The 18,821-nt window shown below is 42.1% G+C and overlaps 1 protein-coding gene and 1 non-coding gene across 2 annotated transcripts in view; both read right to left on the bottom strand.

Moving 5' to 3' along the window:
- LOC101487807 (uncharacterized) overlaps positions 1–18,821 on the bottom strand; it is a 47,423-nt gene that overhangs the window by 7,062 nt on the left and 21,540 nt on the right. Inside the window, exons 6-19 of the mRNA XM_076884760.1 lie at positions 18,638–18,759; positions 16,480–16,588; positions 15,930–16,038; positions 15,477–15,571; positions 14,243–14,357; positions 13,424–13,705; positions 11,444–11,542; positions 11,152–11,336; positions 8,585–8,666; positions 6,207–6,274; positions 3,972–4,079; positions 3,350–3,451; positions 3,084–3,222; positions 13–815 (exon numbers count right to left, since the gene is read on the bottom strand). Of these exons, the coding sequence (XP_076740875.1) occupies positions 13–815; positions 3,084–3,222; positions 3,350–3,451; positions 3,972–4,079; positions 6,207–6,274; positions 8,585–8,666; positions 11,152–11,336; positions 11,444–11,542; positions 13,424–13,705; positions 14,243–14,357; positions 15,477–15,571; positions 15,930–16,038; positions 16,480–16,588; positions 18,638–18,759 (2,418 nt within the window). The remainder of the gene's footprint in view (positions 1–12; positions 816–3,083; positions 3,223–3,349; positions 3,452–3,971; positions 4,080–6,206; positions 6,275–8,584; positions 8,667–11,151; positions 11,337–11,443; positions 11,543–13,423; positions 13,706–14,242; positions 14,358–15,476; positions 15,572–15,929; positions 16,039–16,479; positions 16,589–18,637; positions 18,760–18,821) is intronic.
- Positions 5,231–5,302, bottom strand: trnap-cgg (transfer RNA proline (anticodon CGG)). The gene has a single exon. It is a non-coding gene; the product is annotated as a tRNA-Pro (tRNA).

Below are 18,821 nucleotides of genomic sequence, written 5' to 3' on the forward strand. Positions count from 1 at the left end.
ACTGTCACCCACCTGCAGGTAGTTCGTGCTGCTTCCCAGATTCTTCGGCAGCGTTTTGGTTCCACTCACGATGGATGTTTCCAGCATGGCCGCGAGGCTGCGAACACTCCCAGAAGCTCCGTCTGACCTCTCCAAGCCTGCTGACTCCTGAGCCCTTAAAGCAGCTCCCAGGCTGCCGCAGTCACTAGCTCGCCGCTCTCGATAGGTTGGCAGCCCGAGCAGTCCCTCCACCTGCCCCTCGCCCTCCCCGTCACCCCCGGTAATGGAAGAACAGGACCGTTTAGGAGGTGTTGGGGGCCGACCTTTCCTACGCGGGCGAAGGGTAACAGATGATTGGCTGCGGTTAACAGTGACATCATTAGCGGCAGCGGTATGTGAAGAGCTGCTGCGGCACACGGTGGCATATCTAGAGTCTGATTCCGAGCCAATTAGACTGTGAGTTCTCCGTCGCTCTTCCTCCACGTTGGGCAGCCTCAGCAGAGGTACTGCCGAGTCTGCTGTCGACTGCTGGGTGGATGGCCGCGGCCGAGCCCTGGGGGAAGCCTGCTGGGTCCGAGTGTGCGGGGGCGTTTGCGGTGGGGTTTGAGTCGGTGTGTGGGGAGGGGTCTGTGTGTGTGCGAGACCTGGGCGAGGTTTGGCCCGAGGGCTGGGCACCCCGTCCCTCTGCTTCCTCGCCTCTTTCCGCAGCTCTGATGTAGTGCTGCCGCCTGGGCTGGATGGAGGTGTAGAGGGGCTCTGAGGAGGCTCGGAGCCACTTTCTCCTCTCTGAAGCTCCTTCAGCCGCTTCACTCCCAACATTATCTTCTTCTGATGACCTGAGGGGGGGGCAGGAGTGCGGGGCAAAACAGAGGATTGTGAGAAGAGAATAAGCTATATTTACACTGCAAAGCTAGGAGAGAGTGGCATTTCTGCATAAAAGCCACCATGAAATACAAATTTACATTTTCTTGAAAACTGCAAATCTTTAATGGCAACCTCATTCTGCGCTAGTCATGCAGATTAAAACTAACCCAAAGGTTTTGGAACAATTCCAAAAAGTTGAATAATAATTACATCTCTGTATAGGTTTGTTTTGTTTTTTAACAGTATTATCCAAGTAGGATCTGATATCCTTGTGTTGTTCCCACATCATCATCATCATCATGGACATTATGAACAATGCTGGGCATCCTCTGCACACGGCCATAAACAACCAGAAGAGTCTGTTCAGTGACAGGTTGCTTCTCCCAAAGACAAGAACTAACAGACTTAAAAACTCCTTTGTCCCACACACCATCAAACTGTTTAACTCCTCTCTGGAGGGGAGAGGGAGGGGAAACAGGAGGACAAAGGAGGGGGGAACAACTAAGCTGTAGTGCCTCTTCACCTCACTGTACAATACCTTGTGCAATACTTTTTGTAAATAGTCAACAGTGCAATAGACTCAATACTTGAAATGTGCAATTCACTTGTATTTTTATTTTTTATTCCTATTTATTCTATTTATCCCCTTTGTATATTTTATTTATATTTGTCGCTGTATTTATATATATATGTGTGTGTGTGTGTGTGTGTATATATATATATATATATAACAATTCTGTAACTGTAACTTCGGTCGTTGCTGTGCTTTTTTTGGAAGTCGAATTTCCCAGAGGAACCCACCCGAGGGATTAATAAAGTTCTATCTTATCTTATCTTATCTTAAATGTTGTTCCAGGTTCAACATTGCAAGTGACCAATGACATTGTTGTGATGTCATACTTTTGCGCCTTAAAAAAAATCTACTTAACTTGCAAGAAACCGCCTCTGTCCGCCAATCCAGCAATTTGAATTCGCTGCATTTCAGGATACTGTTCTTTAATACATGGTAAGCATTATACATATTGTCCTTGCAGCATTGGAATTTCATAAATGAATTAATCGCTTGGCTTGCAAAAGTTATTGTGTTATTGGTGGGACCGTTGCTAAGCAGCACTCCCACTCTATGTTATGTCCAAATTCTTCCAGTAGCATAATTCTGGTTCATATCCTGCCCTGCACCGTTTGAAACGTCTAAACATTAAAATGACTGGCTCATGTGCACGCTGGCAGCCACACGCAAACATGGCGTTAGTGCGGAAGCTCTTCACGGTTTTTGACAAACTAAACCACAAAAACACTTGTAACATCCAACTTGCTCAGACATTTAAATCAACCTCACACAGAGCTCAGAGCCAGCCACAAGCCAGCAGCCTCGGTATGAGCAAAGGATCACTGCAGTTAAGAGGCAAATTACAGAGAAGAGGTTGAAGTCCTGTTATCTTGTTTTGTCATATGTAAAAGTCTCGAGCCACCCCTCAAACTTTTGTTTAATAATTTATTTTATTATTAAAATAATATTTTACATTGTAGAAAAGTTGGTTTTTTTGCTTGTATATGCTGAAAGCTATAGATTACAGCAAGAAAACTGGCAAAAATCTGTTCAATAGACTTCCATTATAATTTGATAAAGGATTTTTGGAGACAAGCAGAAGCAACCTGTGTTTTTATCTTTCTTCACTGACCACATTTTTCACACTAAAAACACAAATTTTGTGGAGCTACTTCTTGGGACTGTCACATTTTTTAAAGGAGGTAGATACGATTTACAGATTGGCAGCGAGAGCAGTGCCGAGACGATTTTTACATTTGTTTTGACAGCTGGTTACAATGAGTCACACAGAGCGTCTTCACCAGGTGCAAACAATAGACACTTAACAGGCTGAAGATGATGGGGCGCATAATCGTCTGTTATCGCTTTATTGGTTCATTTGAATCTCAACGTTCCCTCTGTGATGCGTTTATACCTTTGTTCACATTAAATTCTTGTATCTCTCACACACAAATGGTTACACGTGATTATAGAGAACAGCTTGAAATGCGCTTCGACACATTTTAGCCAATTTAAAGCAATTGATCCATCTGTCTGTTCATATCTACGCAATTTCTAAACAACAAACACAGAACAAAGACACTAAGAGCGGCTAACAGGAACCCGGCTTCCTAATGAAGGGTCGCACTTTTCTATAGAACTTGTGTTATAATATATTGCCTATAATCTTAATAATGACGTTTTATCTTACCGAGCTTAGTGATGCCAATCTCTCGCAGATCTTCAAGGCTGATGTCCGAGACAAAGTCAATGTTCTCATAACCATTCTGCACGAGTACCTGGTAGTACTGACTAAGGCCCAGGTGAGACAGCCAGTCTGCCAGATTAGCCTTGATTAAACACAAAGACAGACAGACACAGGCACAGTTATGATGCTGCGTGAGCTGGATGCGTCTGTGCTCTTGTGTTCGTCCGACCTCCTTATTCTAGATTGTATGCAGCAGCTAACATCCTTACAGGCTTGTGGTCGGGCAGCCAGTCTGTGGAGGGCAGCTTGCTGATCTCTGATATTAACTTCTTTCGATGTCCGGGCTTCATGACCCCAATTGCCGTCAGATCCTTCAACGCAAAGCACACTCAGTCACATCATGAACTCACCACCTCTACTGGAGGTGTTTTTATTTTCATTTCTATTCAAATGTGAGCAGTTTTTACAGGCAACTCGGACATTTGCACACGTGATATGCCTTCGGGAATATTTTGGCTTTGGATAATCTCTGATGAGTGTCGCCTGTCCTTTGGGGACGTTTACATCATAGCACTGTGTTTGCTTCAGCGCACACATACACACACACAATCACATTAAAAACCACATTCAAGGACAAACACAGAGTAGTGTTTACAGCACAGACTGGAACACGCGGCCATGTGTGAACACAGGTATGTAAATGAAGCAGACGGAGCATGAGAAGTGACTGGTTGAGGCTCAGGACTCACACCGGGGGGTCAGGTGACAGAGACAGGAGGGTCATGATGACATCATCCAGGTCAGTGGGGAGCTGATTTTTGATAGCTGTGCTGGGCGGAGCCTTGACAGACAAGGGGCGGGACGTGAGGGGGTCAGGGGTCATGACCTTACCTCAGGGGTCATGCGGCTAATGGTGTCTAGATCATATCCCGCGGTGAGGAAGTGGGTGGTGTAGAACTGCAGCTGAAACTCACCCAGCCACGCCACTACTGCCTGCTTCTAGAACAGAGAACACAGAGCGCTACTGCCTGCTTCTAGAAGAGTCCACAGGCCTCTTCTAGAGCCCGCTCTACAACACAGGAGAGAGGACTGTTCTAGAAGACAGCACAGAAACATCTAAGGAAATTCCCAAACGGAGCCCTAGCCAGCAAGGAAACTGAACCTACTCTGGAACACATGAAGGGGAGCCGTTCTAACTAAAAAGGGAATAAAACACAAGAAGAATAATCCCTCCAATTATTCAAACTCTGCCTGAAATGACTTCAAGACTGTCAGGAATAATAATAATAATAATAGTTTTTCCAAATAATGTTTCACTCCCACACAGTGCTCTTGGTTATCCTCTAGGGTTTGTACAAAGAGTAAGACACATTCTGGATAACAGATTACAAAGTAAGTGCAAATATAAGATGCCTGCTTGCTCCTAGTGTTAATTAGCCTCTTACGTTTTGAGATCTCTGCCACTGAGCTACATCCCACCATCATCTCAATTCATACTTTTCAGTCACATGACTGTTGCAGAGCACTACAGGGCAAAACACTGTCCCCGGGCAGGTCAATTAACAAATAGAAATACATAAAAGCATATCTTCAGTAAGCAAATTATACTCATACAAATATGTGGTTCCCTTTAGGGGTCGCCACACTGAATCATCTCACCCTGTCCTTAGCATTCTGTGTCACCCTAACCCTCCTCATGTCCTTCTTCACCTCATCCATGAACTTACTCTGTGTTCCTTCTCCTTTCCTCCTGCCTGGCAGCTCCATCTTCGACATCCTTTGTCCAACATACCCACTATCTCAGCCTTGTCTCTCTATCTTTGGCTCCAAGATGATCAACCTGAGCTGGCCCCCTCCATTCTGGTCAAAAACCTTGAAGTCTGGCACCTGTCTTTTTGTTATCCACATTATACGTCACAGCGGGTCTCACTACTTCCCTGTAAGCCTTCAATTTTACTCACCCTTCTAGCCTTTTGCCAAAAGCATCTTTATGAGATTTCCTTCATTTTTTTCATCTTCAGTGACCATCGTTAAACCAGACCTGCATCTAGTATGAAAATTTAATGTTTAACCTTGCAAATATTTCACATAGCCCTCCCTGTTGATCTGGACTTAGGTACCAGTACCTGGTTTGTGGGTGGATTAAATGAGGGCTCATCCGGGAGTTGAACCCGGGACCTCTCGCACCCGAAGCGAGAATCATACCCCTAGACCAATGAGCCAGTTATAATAATGGGCCCTCAGTTTCAGAATAACTATATACAACATTACTGGTTTCAAGGCAATAATATGTTTATATAACATAAATCTTTTCATAACCTATTTCCATTTTCCAGTGTGCCAGATTGGAGTCTTTGCCTGCTGATTCTAGCCCTCGGGCATTTAAAAAAAACTCACAAACACAACAAAACAGATCGACTGGCCCTAAAAAGAAAGCCCCACAAGGATTACTACGTGCTCTGCTGCTGGTTAATTAGAGCTGGGCAAACTGTTCACAACATGAATATATCTTCATTCCCCTTCCTTGTATTTAGCGATGACGGAAGTCTTCGTGCTAGAGATCTCAAAACTCTAAGCACCTGATGTTGTGACACTACACCCTTCCAGGGGATTTGGGGTTAAATAAACCATTAGGGGTCTAACAAAATAATCTTCTTTAAATCACTGGTAAATATGTGTTATATTTTCAGCGCTGTACATGTTATAGAGCGCTGCGTGAGGTCAGTGAGTGAGGAAACGCTAGGACGCAGCACGCAGATCAGCCCTGAGCTCCACAGAACACGCAGCACTGCCAGCAGCATGTGGGTGTCTCAGTGCGGTGTGAGGGCAGGGGAGGGAGGGAAAAGGGAGAGGGAAAGGGGAGAGGGACAGAAGGCAAGACAGCAACTGACTCCTCGATGTGTCTGTCACTCTGCCTGTCTCCATGGTGACACACTCGCATGCCCAGCCTCAGCGTGCCATCTTTTCAGGTGCAACACAACCACCGTGTTTCCCACTGAAACCCCACCATTGCAGACGTTCTTTCTGCTACTTGAGAAGAACCAGAAGCAAACGGAAAAATGGAAGCACCAGAATGAATCAATCCACCGGGAAAAAAAAGAAAAAAAAAAAGAAGATACAACTCACTTTCCCATCATCCTCTTCGGCCTTCCGTTCAAACGAGCGCTGCTCGTGAACCGTGCTGCTGGAAGAGCCTTAAGGTTTAAGTGATAAAGAAAGGCAAAGAGAAAGGACAAAGAATAAATCACATTACTCTCAACAATTTTCATTTCTCTGTTAATTACACCTTAAAGCTAGCTGTTTACAAAACACCCGCCTATTTATTATTTCTATTGAGTTGTTTAAGAAATTAACGGCTTCATGTGAAATCGTGGTCCTTTGAAATCTACCATCACTAAACAGCTGTTCTAGGAAATTAACTGTACTTCAAAGAAACCGAAAAAAGATCAGAAACAGTAACTTATCTCATAATTGTTTGCTTTTCAAAACGCTGCAAAGCCAAGAAATGATATTATGTGGTGATCTAAAGGATTCTTATGTGGGAGAAGCGCAGGAGAAAGGAAACCATGCCAGATTCCCACTGCCTATGGAGCCCTTCTTAACAGCTTTCATACTTGGCTGGCTCGGCAGCGCTGTTTTAGCACTACACTTCCCACATAACACTTAAACCAGTAGAATGACAGCGGATTAAACATGCTAATTTATGGGCTTCTTTTAAAGTGAGATTAGTAAAACAGCTACAGCTACAAAGTGCCCAAATTTAAGTGGGAGTCTTGAGACACTGTGAAAGCGTCTACACCATGAACTGTACGTGCACATTAATACAGAACATTTGCTTCAATGCTACGCTAGTCTTTGTAGCCCCAAGTGAACACTCACCTGCTGTAATGCAGACCTGCAAACAGCTTGTAACAAATAAGGTTTGTAAGCTGGTTCAAATCCAAAACAACCATTAAAGTTTTGACTGTAAAATTAACGTGTCTGAAGTTAAAACTTCCCAAATATATCAACCCTGTAACGCCTGTAAGTCCATCTTCTTTCATACAAGACCGCTACATCATCAGTGTTATTTGAATGCATTGAATCCGACACATGCAGTGCTACTGTGAGGAATGAAGTCCACAAAAATACTGATGTAGCAGAAGTGAAAAGCATACCAATCGAATTTCATATGTGCAAAAAATCCCCCAAATTTCACCTTTCTGGCAACTATTTCATGCTTCATGGAGTTAGCAGAACTAATTTTTTATTCATGTTGATTCTTTTATGTAAAAATATGAGGCTCCAATAAAAAGATAGACGTTTCTGATTAAAAAACGCCCAAGGCCAAGTGAATTTAATTCCTTCTTTAAAATCTGTATTACTCACTTTGTAAGAGATGGTCTGATGAGATCTCTAATCTGCATGACAACATCAACATCTGTCTATGGTTCAGTTTTTAGTGCTGTATCGCAGCTAGTTTTTATCAGAGAGATGATATCAGGGATCACTGGGTAGCCAAAACTACTTACTCAAACACAAGATCAATATTATTGATCGATACTGGCCATTTACTGGCATTAACCAGCAGTAATCACGGCTGAGAAACTAAAATGAAAAAAGAAGCGATAAGCGAAAGGTATAGTTTGTCCACCAGAGGGCGCTCTGCAGCTGATCCAAGCGGAGCGAGAATGTGTAAACAAATAAACATAACAAATGTCAGGGACGTCTGTTTGTGATTGTGTGTCTAAAAGAAAAGAAGACATTTCATTTTTAAATCACCAAATATCAGCATCAGTATCGGTGTCGGTATCGCAAAATAACTATGAGACACAAAGAGCGTAACATTTTAGCTTCACACTTGCAATACTAATCGATCAAAACTGACAAACTAAGTGTTTCCTCTGCAAAATAAATGTATTTCACGCTCACAGGAACGTTAGATATGTAAATTAATAGTTTTAAGCTGGTAGTTTAACGTAATCTGTTGAATTTCTTTGAGCAGTTTTTTTATTCTGCTTATTGCAAGCAAACCTCTGCGGCTACAGCTAGAGCTCTGACTCAGGAGAACAAGAAAGAATCCATGACATCCCAAGAAGCCATGTCCCCGGCTGCTTACAGCAGCTTTTTAGAAATGAAGAATAACTTGAAATACTCTTCTAAAAGGACCGAGACTGGAAATGCTGCTTGTGTCTGATATGAACAGACATGTGGTCTTTAGAGGGCCAGGCTGAAGAATAAAAAGTGATTCACATAAGCAATCAAAACAAGCTCCGAGGCGCTTGTTGTACTTGTGAACACTGCCTTGATCATTTTTAATTGTCATCACTTACAGACAAAAGCAGGTTTTTTTTCCAAATTAACTGATCGCACGCGTTTTCTTTCAAGCAGGCAGAGACAAACTTTGTCATCTGTGCTTAAATCACTGCAGCAGCACACTTAAATTAAAGCTGACACGAATGAACACTTCAAATACAGACGGCGATATCGCGCTACGCTGTGTTTGTATGAGTGTGTGTGCTTACTTGCTGACTGCTCCACAGACTGCGACTGCTCCAAGAGATGCTCCTTGGCTTTTACCGACTGAGACAGCACAGTGGCCAGGAGCTGAAACACAAAAACACACACAGATATGCTCATATGTACACACACACGCTCACATTGAGAAACATTTACTCAAGCATAATCGTTCAAATCCCAGAGGTGGTCGGTGACTCAGCTCAGTACTCAGCACTCTGCCTCCTGTATGTCCTACAATTTTCTGGTACAGCAGAAATACCAGCAAGACATTTCTTAAATGCAAGACACTAAAAAAACAGGAAATACACATTTTATACCAACTGTTAAAATATCATTTAGTATGTGCTGAACAGCAGGATGTACAGAAAGGAAAAGCACAACAGATGTTTATGCTAAGAATTAGTTTCCTAGATCTTGTCCACATGCGGTTGATGTAATTTAATACAGTGGGCGACACATTTAAGTGCAGCTTTAAGGGAAACTAGCTTGAAATCAGACTCAAAATCATGGCCGGTTACCTTTAACTGTGCAGTTAAAAAATAGTGGTGCAGTGCTGCTTGCTAAAGCTGCTACTATAGTGGCAGGCTGACACACAAGTAGCACTCTATAACTGAGCATCCTGATAAGCTGTAGTTGGTGTCACGTTCTCTGATGTGTTCATCAGTATGAATGTGGGTGTTAGATAGAAAGCACTTTCTTAAAAAAATCTTGTACTAATGAGTGAATGAGGCAAGAACCAGTGCATTTAGCATTTACAATCAAATATTAGACTGACGCTATGTTAATAGTTCATCTGTGCCTGCAGCTTCGTCTCCATCTGCCTGTCCCTCACATCATGCTCCCTGGATTTGTCCCTTTCTCTCTCTCCCCTTCACTTACTCTCCAGTGTGGTAAAATAACACATGAATTAATAATGAGCTGTCAAAGGGTGAATGTCATACAGTCCCGTAGAAAAACAAGAACACCCAATGACTCAGTGGCTTGCACAACCACATTTAGCAGCATTAATTTGAAGTAATCGCTTTCCGTGGGACTTTATCGCTCCCTCGTTTCATTGTGGAGGAATTATGTCCCACTCTTCTTATAGCGTTGCTTCATTTCTTTGAGGTTTGTGAGCATTTATTTATGCAAAGCTCTCTTAAGGTCCCACCTCAGCATTTCAATGAGGCTGAAGTCTAGACTTTGACTGGACCACTGCACCTTGTGTTTTTTCTTTTTAAGGTATCCTGTGTGCCTGGGATCACTGTCCCGTTGAATGACCCACTATCAGCCCAGCATTAGCTGTCAGACAGATGGTCTTGATTCTAGAAGACTTTGGTATAAAGAGGAGTTCGTGATTACTTAGTGGCTATTAGGTTCCCAGAACCTGTGGCTGCAAGCGAAGCCCAAATCATTCCCTGTCCACCACCGTGCTGCCAGTTGGTACGAGGTGTTTGTGCTGATTTGCTGTGTTTGGTCACTTTTAGTCTCATCTGTCCAAAATGCATTGTTCCAAAAGTCTTGTGCTTTGTTCAGATGATGAACTTTGCAATCCTAACCTGTGCTGCCATGTTCTTCTTAGAGAGAACAGGCAACCCCGTCCAAACAATTCATACTCGTTAAGTCCTTGCTGTACTTATACGCTATCACATTTAGAAGATTTTCGGAAAACTTGACTTGAGGTCAAAGTCACTGAGATCAAACATGTCTAAGATTTTTAGTAGATACTCCTATGGTATCAATTTGAAGCTCCTACGTTGCTTCGTTCTCGAGTTATCGCATTCACAAACCTCCGTGTCCACGTCAAAGAAAATCTACTCTGGAAAATAACTGAAACTAAAATCGAATAAAAAAACAAAAAGTCATAATGAAATAGAAATAAAAACTAACTGAAAACACAAAACTATAATAACTCTGGTTCACAAAGACCAAAAATTGTGTTTTCAATTGTTTTGGTCATCACAGGTGTTTCATCAGCAAAATGAAAGGAAGTTTTTGCCGCCTTTGATCTTAACACGCTTATCAGCCACCTTTTAAGGTGGAATATTTTCTTGAATATTAGTTCAGTTTGTATTGTGACTCAGTCAGCGGACCTTAAATATAGCAGTTAATTGTATTTGTTATGGCTACATGCCATATGCATTAGTGATGACTGGATGTTCGGATGCTTAAGAAGATCTATTTAATAGAATCACATTATGCAAACTACAAATATTCTACTTCCTCACTTGCAGAAAACAAACAAACTGTGGAGGTGTTTCAGCAGTACACCTATGACAACAGCTCACTGTGGAGGTGAGGTGCAAAAACACGATAAATAAGACAAAGTTGAGTTGCTTAACTTGAATTCAGCTGCTACACTGTATCCAAACAAACACAATGCACCTTGTGTGCTGCTAGGAAAAAACAACCAACGGAAGAATAAACTGAGCAGGAAACAGAACTGTGGTTATCACATGAACTACAGTTGTGTTTGTTTCCTAGAAATGTTTTGCCGTTTCCCAGAAACGGTGTGTGTGTGTTGTTTTGTAAGGAAACAGCAGCAACGTCATGAAATGTGTGCAAACACAACTGAATGCAAGGAGTCTTTTACCTTGACTCCTTCTGCTTGTGCATGCAGGCCGGGAGCATTAAGGCCGTGGGTGTTGACCCCTGGCGTGGGTGCGGGGTGGGGACTGGGTGCAGGAGTGGTCAAAACATGCGTGTTTCCAGAGCCCTGCAAGCTGCTCGATGACCGAACACTGCCGAGGCTGCCGACGCTGCCGCTGCGCTCGCCACCTCCACACATAAACACACGTTGTAGAACGCAGCATTACACACACACACAACGTGTCTGACACACATCATTTCCTTTTTTCCCCCACAAAAGCACGCTTTCAGTTTACCTGCCAGCGGTTTGCGCAGCACCCAGATGTCCTCACTGGTGCTGCTCTGCTGTCCCAAAGTGGGAGAGCCCTGAGGACTCAGCTCTGCAGCTCGTGAACCTGTCTCACACACACAGAGACACACACAGAACCCCACATCTGTTACTCCTTTGGTCTTAGTATTTTAAATTTAAAACTTTGTATTAGCAAAAATGCAGAAACAGAAACAATATCTGAGCGATAATAATGTGTACTGCTGTTCCCTACATACAGTAAATGTGTTGAGCTTGTGATTAAACACTGTAAAAGGCACAGACTCACACGCAGAGATACACTCACTCAGCTCACGTGCATAAACATGCTACTACTAGTGGGAGTCCTGAGGCTTGTAGAAACCCACAGACCCTTTTGGTCAAAACACCATGAAGCTGTTGTGAATGACACATCCAGTGACGTGTGGTGATTCTACTTAATCACTGTAATGCTGATTAAAAATGCCGAATACGGCCTCTCAAGTTATTTATAACAAACACAGCATGTCGAGTAAGATAAATGAAAGGGTCATTTCACTGGAATTATAAGAAATGTACAAAGGAGGCATTACTTTCATGGCCTTAGTCGTCATAAAAACCCACATTTAAAGAAACAAAACAAAGGTTTGAGTCAGTTAGGACCCACACGGGCTAGATAAATGTATATGTGGACGAATTACTAATTTTGTTAGCCTTTTTTTGTAAATAATTATTTGATTGAACTGATCCTTTAATGAAGAACTGCCTCAAGCACATATGGCTATGTAAAAAAGAAAGTCTTCAAGGGACAATATGCAGTCTTGTTTAAAACTAAGTACACCATTACTGCTTCCACAGGTGATTGTAGCTCAGGAGGTAGAGCAGGTGATGGGAATGTTAGTGATTCGATCCCTGGCTCCTCCAGTTTGCATGCCAAGTACTAACCAAGATACTAACCCCAAGTAGCTCTCTGATGCATCCGTCGGAGTATGAATGTTCATTAGGAAGCACTAAAAAGCTTAGAATGAATGTGGCATGTTGTATAGAGTGCTTTGAGTACTCCAGCAGATAGAAAGGGCTATATAGAATCAGTCCATTCGCATGAAATCAATAACACACAAACACAAAAGAGCAGTTTGCTGGTCTGGAGCACTTGGGTGTGCCCAGCAAATTCATCCCAAGGTCAGACTGTGCAATGCAACAGCTCAGACTCTACAGGCCTCAGTTAGCATGTTAAATATAAAGTTCATCACAGTACAGTTAAACAAAGTCTGAACAAGGCTTCTTTGGAAAGCTTGTCTCTACTTTCTGAAGCGAGCACAGCTCCGAAAGCCCGTTTTTGATACTAAAAAAAGAAAGTATCTATAACTTGAAATGTCGAGTTATCTTTCTCTAAATTTTGACTTATTAACTCAAAATTTTGAGAAAAGTAACTCGAAATTTCAAGTTAGCGCTGCCAATCAGTAATCTACGTAAATGACGTCATTTCCTTATTACCGGGAAGCTGAAGCCCTCAGCTACAAATGCTACAGCTAAGCTACCAGTATTACAGCCAGTCATAAATGCACAAATTGCTAAGTATTTTCAGTGTGGTTCATATGAACAAACCAGAACACTTCTGGAAAAATGTCCTCTGAAAAGGCGAGATCAAGGTGGAGATGTTTGTCAAAATGCACAGCACCATGTTTGGAGAAAAACATGGTGCTGTACCGTTGGTATGGTAGGCCGCTAGAGTGACACAAAAAACAATTATTAAAGTTATCGCTGCTAAACATGGTTCTGCACGCAAGTGAGTCATGAGGTGTACTTAGTTTTTCACAGGACTGCTTCAGTTTTTTTAGGCCTTTTTGAGTATTTTTTTATTTGGCTGAACTGATTCTTTGATGAAGCGTTGCCACAAGCAGATAGACAGCAGGCTTTTTATGTGTTCTTGACAAAAAGCAGAGAAAGGATTCTTATCTGTGACTTAAAGTGACACTACAGTATGTACCTGTCTGACTTTGCTGCTCCTGAGAAGTGGAGAGAGGAGGAGGAGGAGGAGCAGTGGACAGAGGAGGAGTACACAGAGAAGGAGGAGAGATAGGGAGAGGAACGTACCCAAATGAGGAGAACCGAGGAAGGGACTGTGTGTTGGGGTTAAGGGGAGGAGGGGGAGGCAGATGCAGGGGAAGGACTTTGGAGGGGGGGTATGAGTTTCCGTTGACCGAGGCAATGGGGCAAGGGTTGGGCCTGCGGAGGAGGAGGGTGTGGCACTGCTGGGAGGGGGAGTGACCTGGCAACAATCCAGGAGGAGGGGGGGGGCAAAACAACAACAACAACAACACAACAACAACTGATCAGTCAACTTGAAACAAAACAAAAGTCTAATCAGAAAAAATCAGAAAATGCACAAAATAATAGTTGATTAAACTTAAAACATGAGAAAAGAATACATCCATATATCCACAGGGAATATATCATTATAAAACAAAATATAATATCACTACAGCAATAAGGCAAACAAACAATATGAACAAAAACATTACAATCTAGCAGGGTCGGACTTGTTTATTAATTAGGGAGGGTGACAGAAGGAGCAGAAATATAGAGGGGTGATTCAGGGCCGACTGCGGATAGAGGACTATGTTTGATTGATGCAATCAATGAGACTGGCAGGGTGGGGAAAACAGATGGTATGCCCCAAACAGGCCGATGATGCCACAGCTAGCTACAACTAATGACCAGCTATAGCTGCGAAACAGCTGCTAAGCTCACACGCACATCCACCCACCCACCCATGCACACACACAGCTGTGATGCGGGTGGTCACCTGCCCTCTTGATGACTTCCACCATGTTGGAGGGGAAGTAGCCCACACGGTCATTTCCTGTCCGGTTGTCATGAATACAGCCTTTCCATCGGCCATCAGAGTGCTGCTCTAAAACCTGTGCACGTACAAAGATTACAGCCACTTTTCATTTCCATAACAAAGACTGCAAAGCCAAACTAAAACCATACCTATATCAAGTTTAAATCTTTAGCTCTGAACCTCACACTACCAGCTAACTTCAAACTATGGCAATAGTGGCTACTGCTCAGATGGCAGTGTAACAAATTTAGCTGTTAATTCTTTATAAAAATACTTCTACCATTGTTTTGCTTTTACTTTTTCAGACTTAGCAGCTGAAATGAGCAGAAAATGTCTGTTTAAATTTCCATTTAAAAAAAGGCAGTAGTTAAAAAAATGAGTGGGAAATAACACACCATGCTATTTAGTCATTTAGCTATCATTAGCTAGCATTAGCATAGTTAGTAGTTTGAGGCATTTTTGCGAAATATAATTTAAAATTTTCCATGTATATCATAGATAAACTGTGTTTTATCAAGTGTCCACCTTGATAAAGTGGAATAAGTGTCCACCTTACTAAACCCTGAATTCTTCAATCATAATACATTACACAACTGTTTTTACATTAGCAGGCTGGCTTTAGCGTTGCCATTTTTAGCCAGTTGGCTACAAAACTGGTTAAAAACACAAAACATACTATATAAACTGCCTTAACATGTATATAGTTTTTGTGAATTATTTTTATAAAATTCAAATCCTTTTAAATTATAGATATTATATATAGTAGATGACCTCAAAACAAAAGCCAACATTGCATCTGCTTTACGTTATGTATTTTCATGCACATCTGTAAATAGGTGTTCGCTAACAGCGCCTGTAAGTGATTACTTTTTCATATATACAAGGTAGCTTGCAAAAAAGATCAATGAATATAGAAGAATAAAGAAATAACATAATAAATTGACATAGATGTCTGTGTTTTCTTATATGAGTGAAGCGAAGAAGCGCCATAGCTCTGGCAAAAATAATAATTTGTTTTTAATAATAGTTTGTGTGGCAAAACCTCTTTTCAGCTCAGTGATGCTTACACTGTAACACCCAACTATTAAACTGTGTAGACAGATTGATATTACCGACACAGGTTATTATGACTGGCAAACATGCAGCAAAGGCTGAAACATATTTTTATTGCGGAACCTTAATTATAAAGCTATACCGTGATGATGTCGCCAGCTTTGATGTTGAGGCTGGTAAGGTCATAGTTGTTGCAGTAATCCTTTAGTGCTCGCACCTGCATTGCAGCTGAGGCATCTACAACACAAGAGTATAAAGTGCAGACAGAAGAGAACGGAGAAGGTGATATTGGTGGGTAGTATCATTAGCATAATAAATTTCGCCAGTCTAATCAATACAAGAAAATCCCAAAATAAGAATGGACATTATGCCATTGTTTTAAATGTCAATAGCAATAAATTCATTTTAAAAATGTCTTTTTACAGTATGTTGTTATTTATAACAAAAACCAGGTTCCTAATAGTTTTAACACTCACAAAGTGGGCATGGCTTGAAAAGCAGATTTTTGGTGTTGCCACCAGCTGGGAGGGTTTAAAAAATGTGTCACACAAGGATTTGTGAGTTGGTGTGCGAGCTCGTGCACTCGCGGCCTCACCTCTCAGTAACTGTTTGATCTCCCGGCTGGCCTGCGTGGTAGTGAACTGGTTAACGATGTCCAGGGCAGTCTGACTCAGAGTGTTTCTCACTCCTGCACTGATGCCGCTCTGGAGTGACGCGGAGGAGGAAAATGATTAAAGCTGCAAAATCAAATTGTGTGTCACAAAGAACATTCCACAGTAGGGATGTTTGTTGTGTGCGCTGCCTCAGCATTAACATCAAAAGTGAAGCGCAGCAGGACGAGAGGGGACACTTAAAGTGGGCCCTTTACAAAGGCAGGGTTAGGCATTTACATCCATGTTCATCTGAAGGTCAAAAAAAAGGTTAAAAACCGAACAACAGGTTTGAATATTGGATGACAGACAGGAGGCTGGTCAGCCTGCTACTGCTTTATGTAATAAACAATAACAATATAACATATCCCACAGTTTCCTCACAGTCAGATGAATGACAGTTGCTGGGGTGTGAATTTGCACAGCTCATAGGAGGGAGGTCAGCATTAACAACAGCTTCTTATGTAAACACATTAAACGGATAGTTAGACTTACATCCAGCAGCAGGCGTACTACCTCCGTCTTCCCACAGAGGGCAGCCTGATGTAGTGCTGTGCCAGACTCGGACTGTCTGTTGATATCTATTCCAGCCTGAATCAGCAACCTGCAGCGAAAAATAATAAATATTTCAAGATAACTTTTTATGACTGCTCTAAAGTAAGAAATGAAAGAAAAGCATCTACATTCATGCAACTCAATAAAAGTGGAAATAAATTCCCCAAAATGACATTTGGATTAACCAGTTTTTCAGTCTTTTTCTCAGATGTATTTTTCATAGTGTTTGTGTTAAGAGCTGCCAGTTTGAGTGAATGGGGTCTCTGTGTTTGACTGACAGCTGTTGCCAGGCTTCCACAGGAAGAAGGAAACAAAGAAAATATGTTTCTAGTGTAACTAAAACCCACAATGTAAAAGGAAAGCACCTTTTGCACAGGCCAACCCTTTGCGCGGTTATCTAACATAGGCAGTTGAATTTTACCCTGTAAATGTTTGTTTGGTTGGTTATTCAACAAATTGCAGGAAAAGATTTGTTTATAGGGGGTTAAAGAGGAAGTGGACTTTGGCAAGAAAGCTAATTTGTGTTAATCTTTTGTGCCATAAACACACGCTCACTGTGTAGTAGTGAAGGCAAGAAACTGAAGATTGAAGAAAAGGCATAGAGAGAAAAAAATCACTGGCCTGCTATAGCGTTGGGCTCAGGAAACTGATGGTGTTGCCATGTTCTGTCCTATACTGCCAATTGAGGAGGAAAACGTTCAAAAATGCTCACAATTAGGTCAGCCAGCAACTTGTCACTAACACAGTTCACCAGAACCATCTATTGATCCATCTGTGTATTTTCTGCTGTTTATATATGTCCAGGTCACAGGAGCAGCATTCTAGACAGAGATGTCCAGACCTCGCTCCAACCAGCCAGCTCTCTTTATCAGAACAGAGCGCTACAGTGTCCCCAATACTGCAGATGACATGAGTCTGAATGAAAATCTCCCGCAAGGCCCCAATGACAGGCAGCAGCCACCTTACGTCTGTAGCTCCATGTAGGTGCAGAGCATGATTAAGTCAGACTCGGTGTCCTCTGCCTCCTTCTGAATGGTGTCCAAATTCTGCCATAGGTAGGATTTGACGATCCTTCACCAAGTTCTAGTGTTTGGTAAAGTCCTTTCCTGGGTGTACTGGGACTTTGTCAGATGTCCAAGTCACGTTGGCCGTTGACATGTGGGCTAGGGTATTTTGGTGCAAAGCCCACTTATGTCCCAGTGAATGTTAAAATTTCTCAGTAAGAGAATGAAGACTCAAAGACTAAAAGGCACCTGGGCCTAATATTTGACGTATAAGTCCACACAACAGTCAGATATCCTGTCATCCACCAAACATGCAGGGTCTCTCACTGAGAGCATCTCCAGAGGGGAACAACATCCAACTCCTTCCCAGGAGACTGGCTGCAGAACCGGAGTCATACATGTAGGTGAGCCTGACAGTAGTCCTATTACCCAAGAACCAGTTTTAGCAACCAGGAATTGGATCGGATCTCTGTTCCAGACTGCTGCCCAATCCACATAGCATCAGACCTTTACACTCTCTTACCTAGGATCAATAATGTCTTTCTTAGTTAGTGTATTGTCTGTCTTGTCTTAATGTTGGTTTATAATGGAGCACTGTAACAAAAAATAATTTCCCCCAGGGATCAATAAAGTATTCTGATTCTGATTCTGATTTTCTTTTTTTAAACTTGTGTTTTGCTGTATATCTGTAATCTTTCACTTGTATATATAGTTTTATGTGATGTGAACAGGGCCTATGCATGTAATGTTTTTGCCTGTTAAAAAAATAATGAATAGAAATAAAGACTTGAAAGAACTGTTTAATATAATTCATTGTTGTTGAGATGCTTCAGAGGACTTGGCCCAGTTTCTCTAATGTATGTTGTTCACACCTCAATTCTACAAATCTCTACAATCAAGGTGGATAGTGGAAACCCTGCATGACCCATAGAAACACGTTAGCCTTGTTAATGGGAAATATGCCAGGTTGAAATGAACTGGCATTATCCTTTAACGTTAAATTAGATCAGTCGGTGGAGAGACAGAATGACTAAGTGTCTAATGAAGGAGGTATAACAAACACAGAGCAGACAGAAAGGAGTAGTTATTTGGACCGTATCACTTCGATGTGTCCGTTCTTGGCAGCCAGATGCAAAGGTGACACTCCGTTGGGGTCGGAGGGTTTTGGTTCCAGCATGGCTGCACACATGTTACTGCTGAGCAGGAGCTGGACCACCTAAACACAAAGACACACAGTGTAACTTGTAAAGCCATTTCATGATTTATATTAACTCTATA

Source organism: Maylandia zebra, linkage group LG6, assembly GCF_041146795.1.
Source record: "Maylandia zebra isolate NMK-2024a linkage group LG6, Mzebra_GT3a, whole genome shotgun sequence".
NCBI lineage: Eukaryota > Metazoa > Chordata > Actinopteri > Cichliformes > Cichlidae > Maylandia > Maylandia zebra.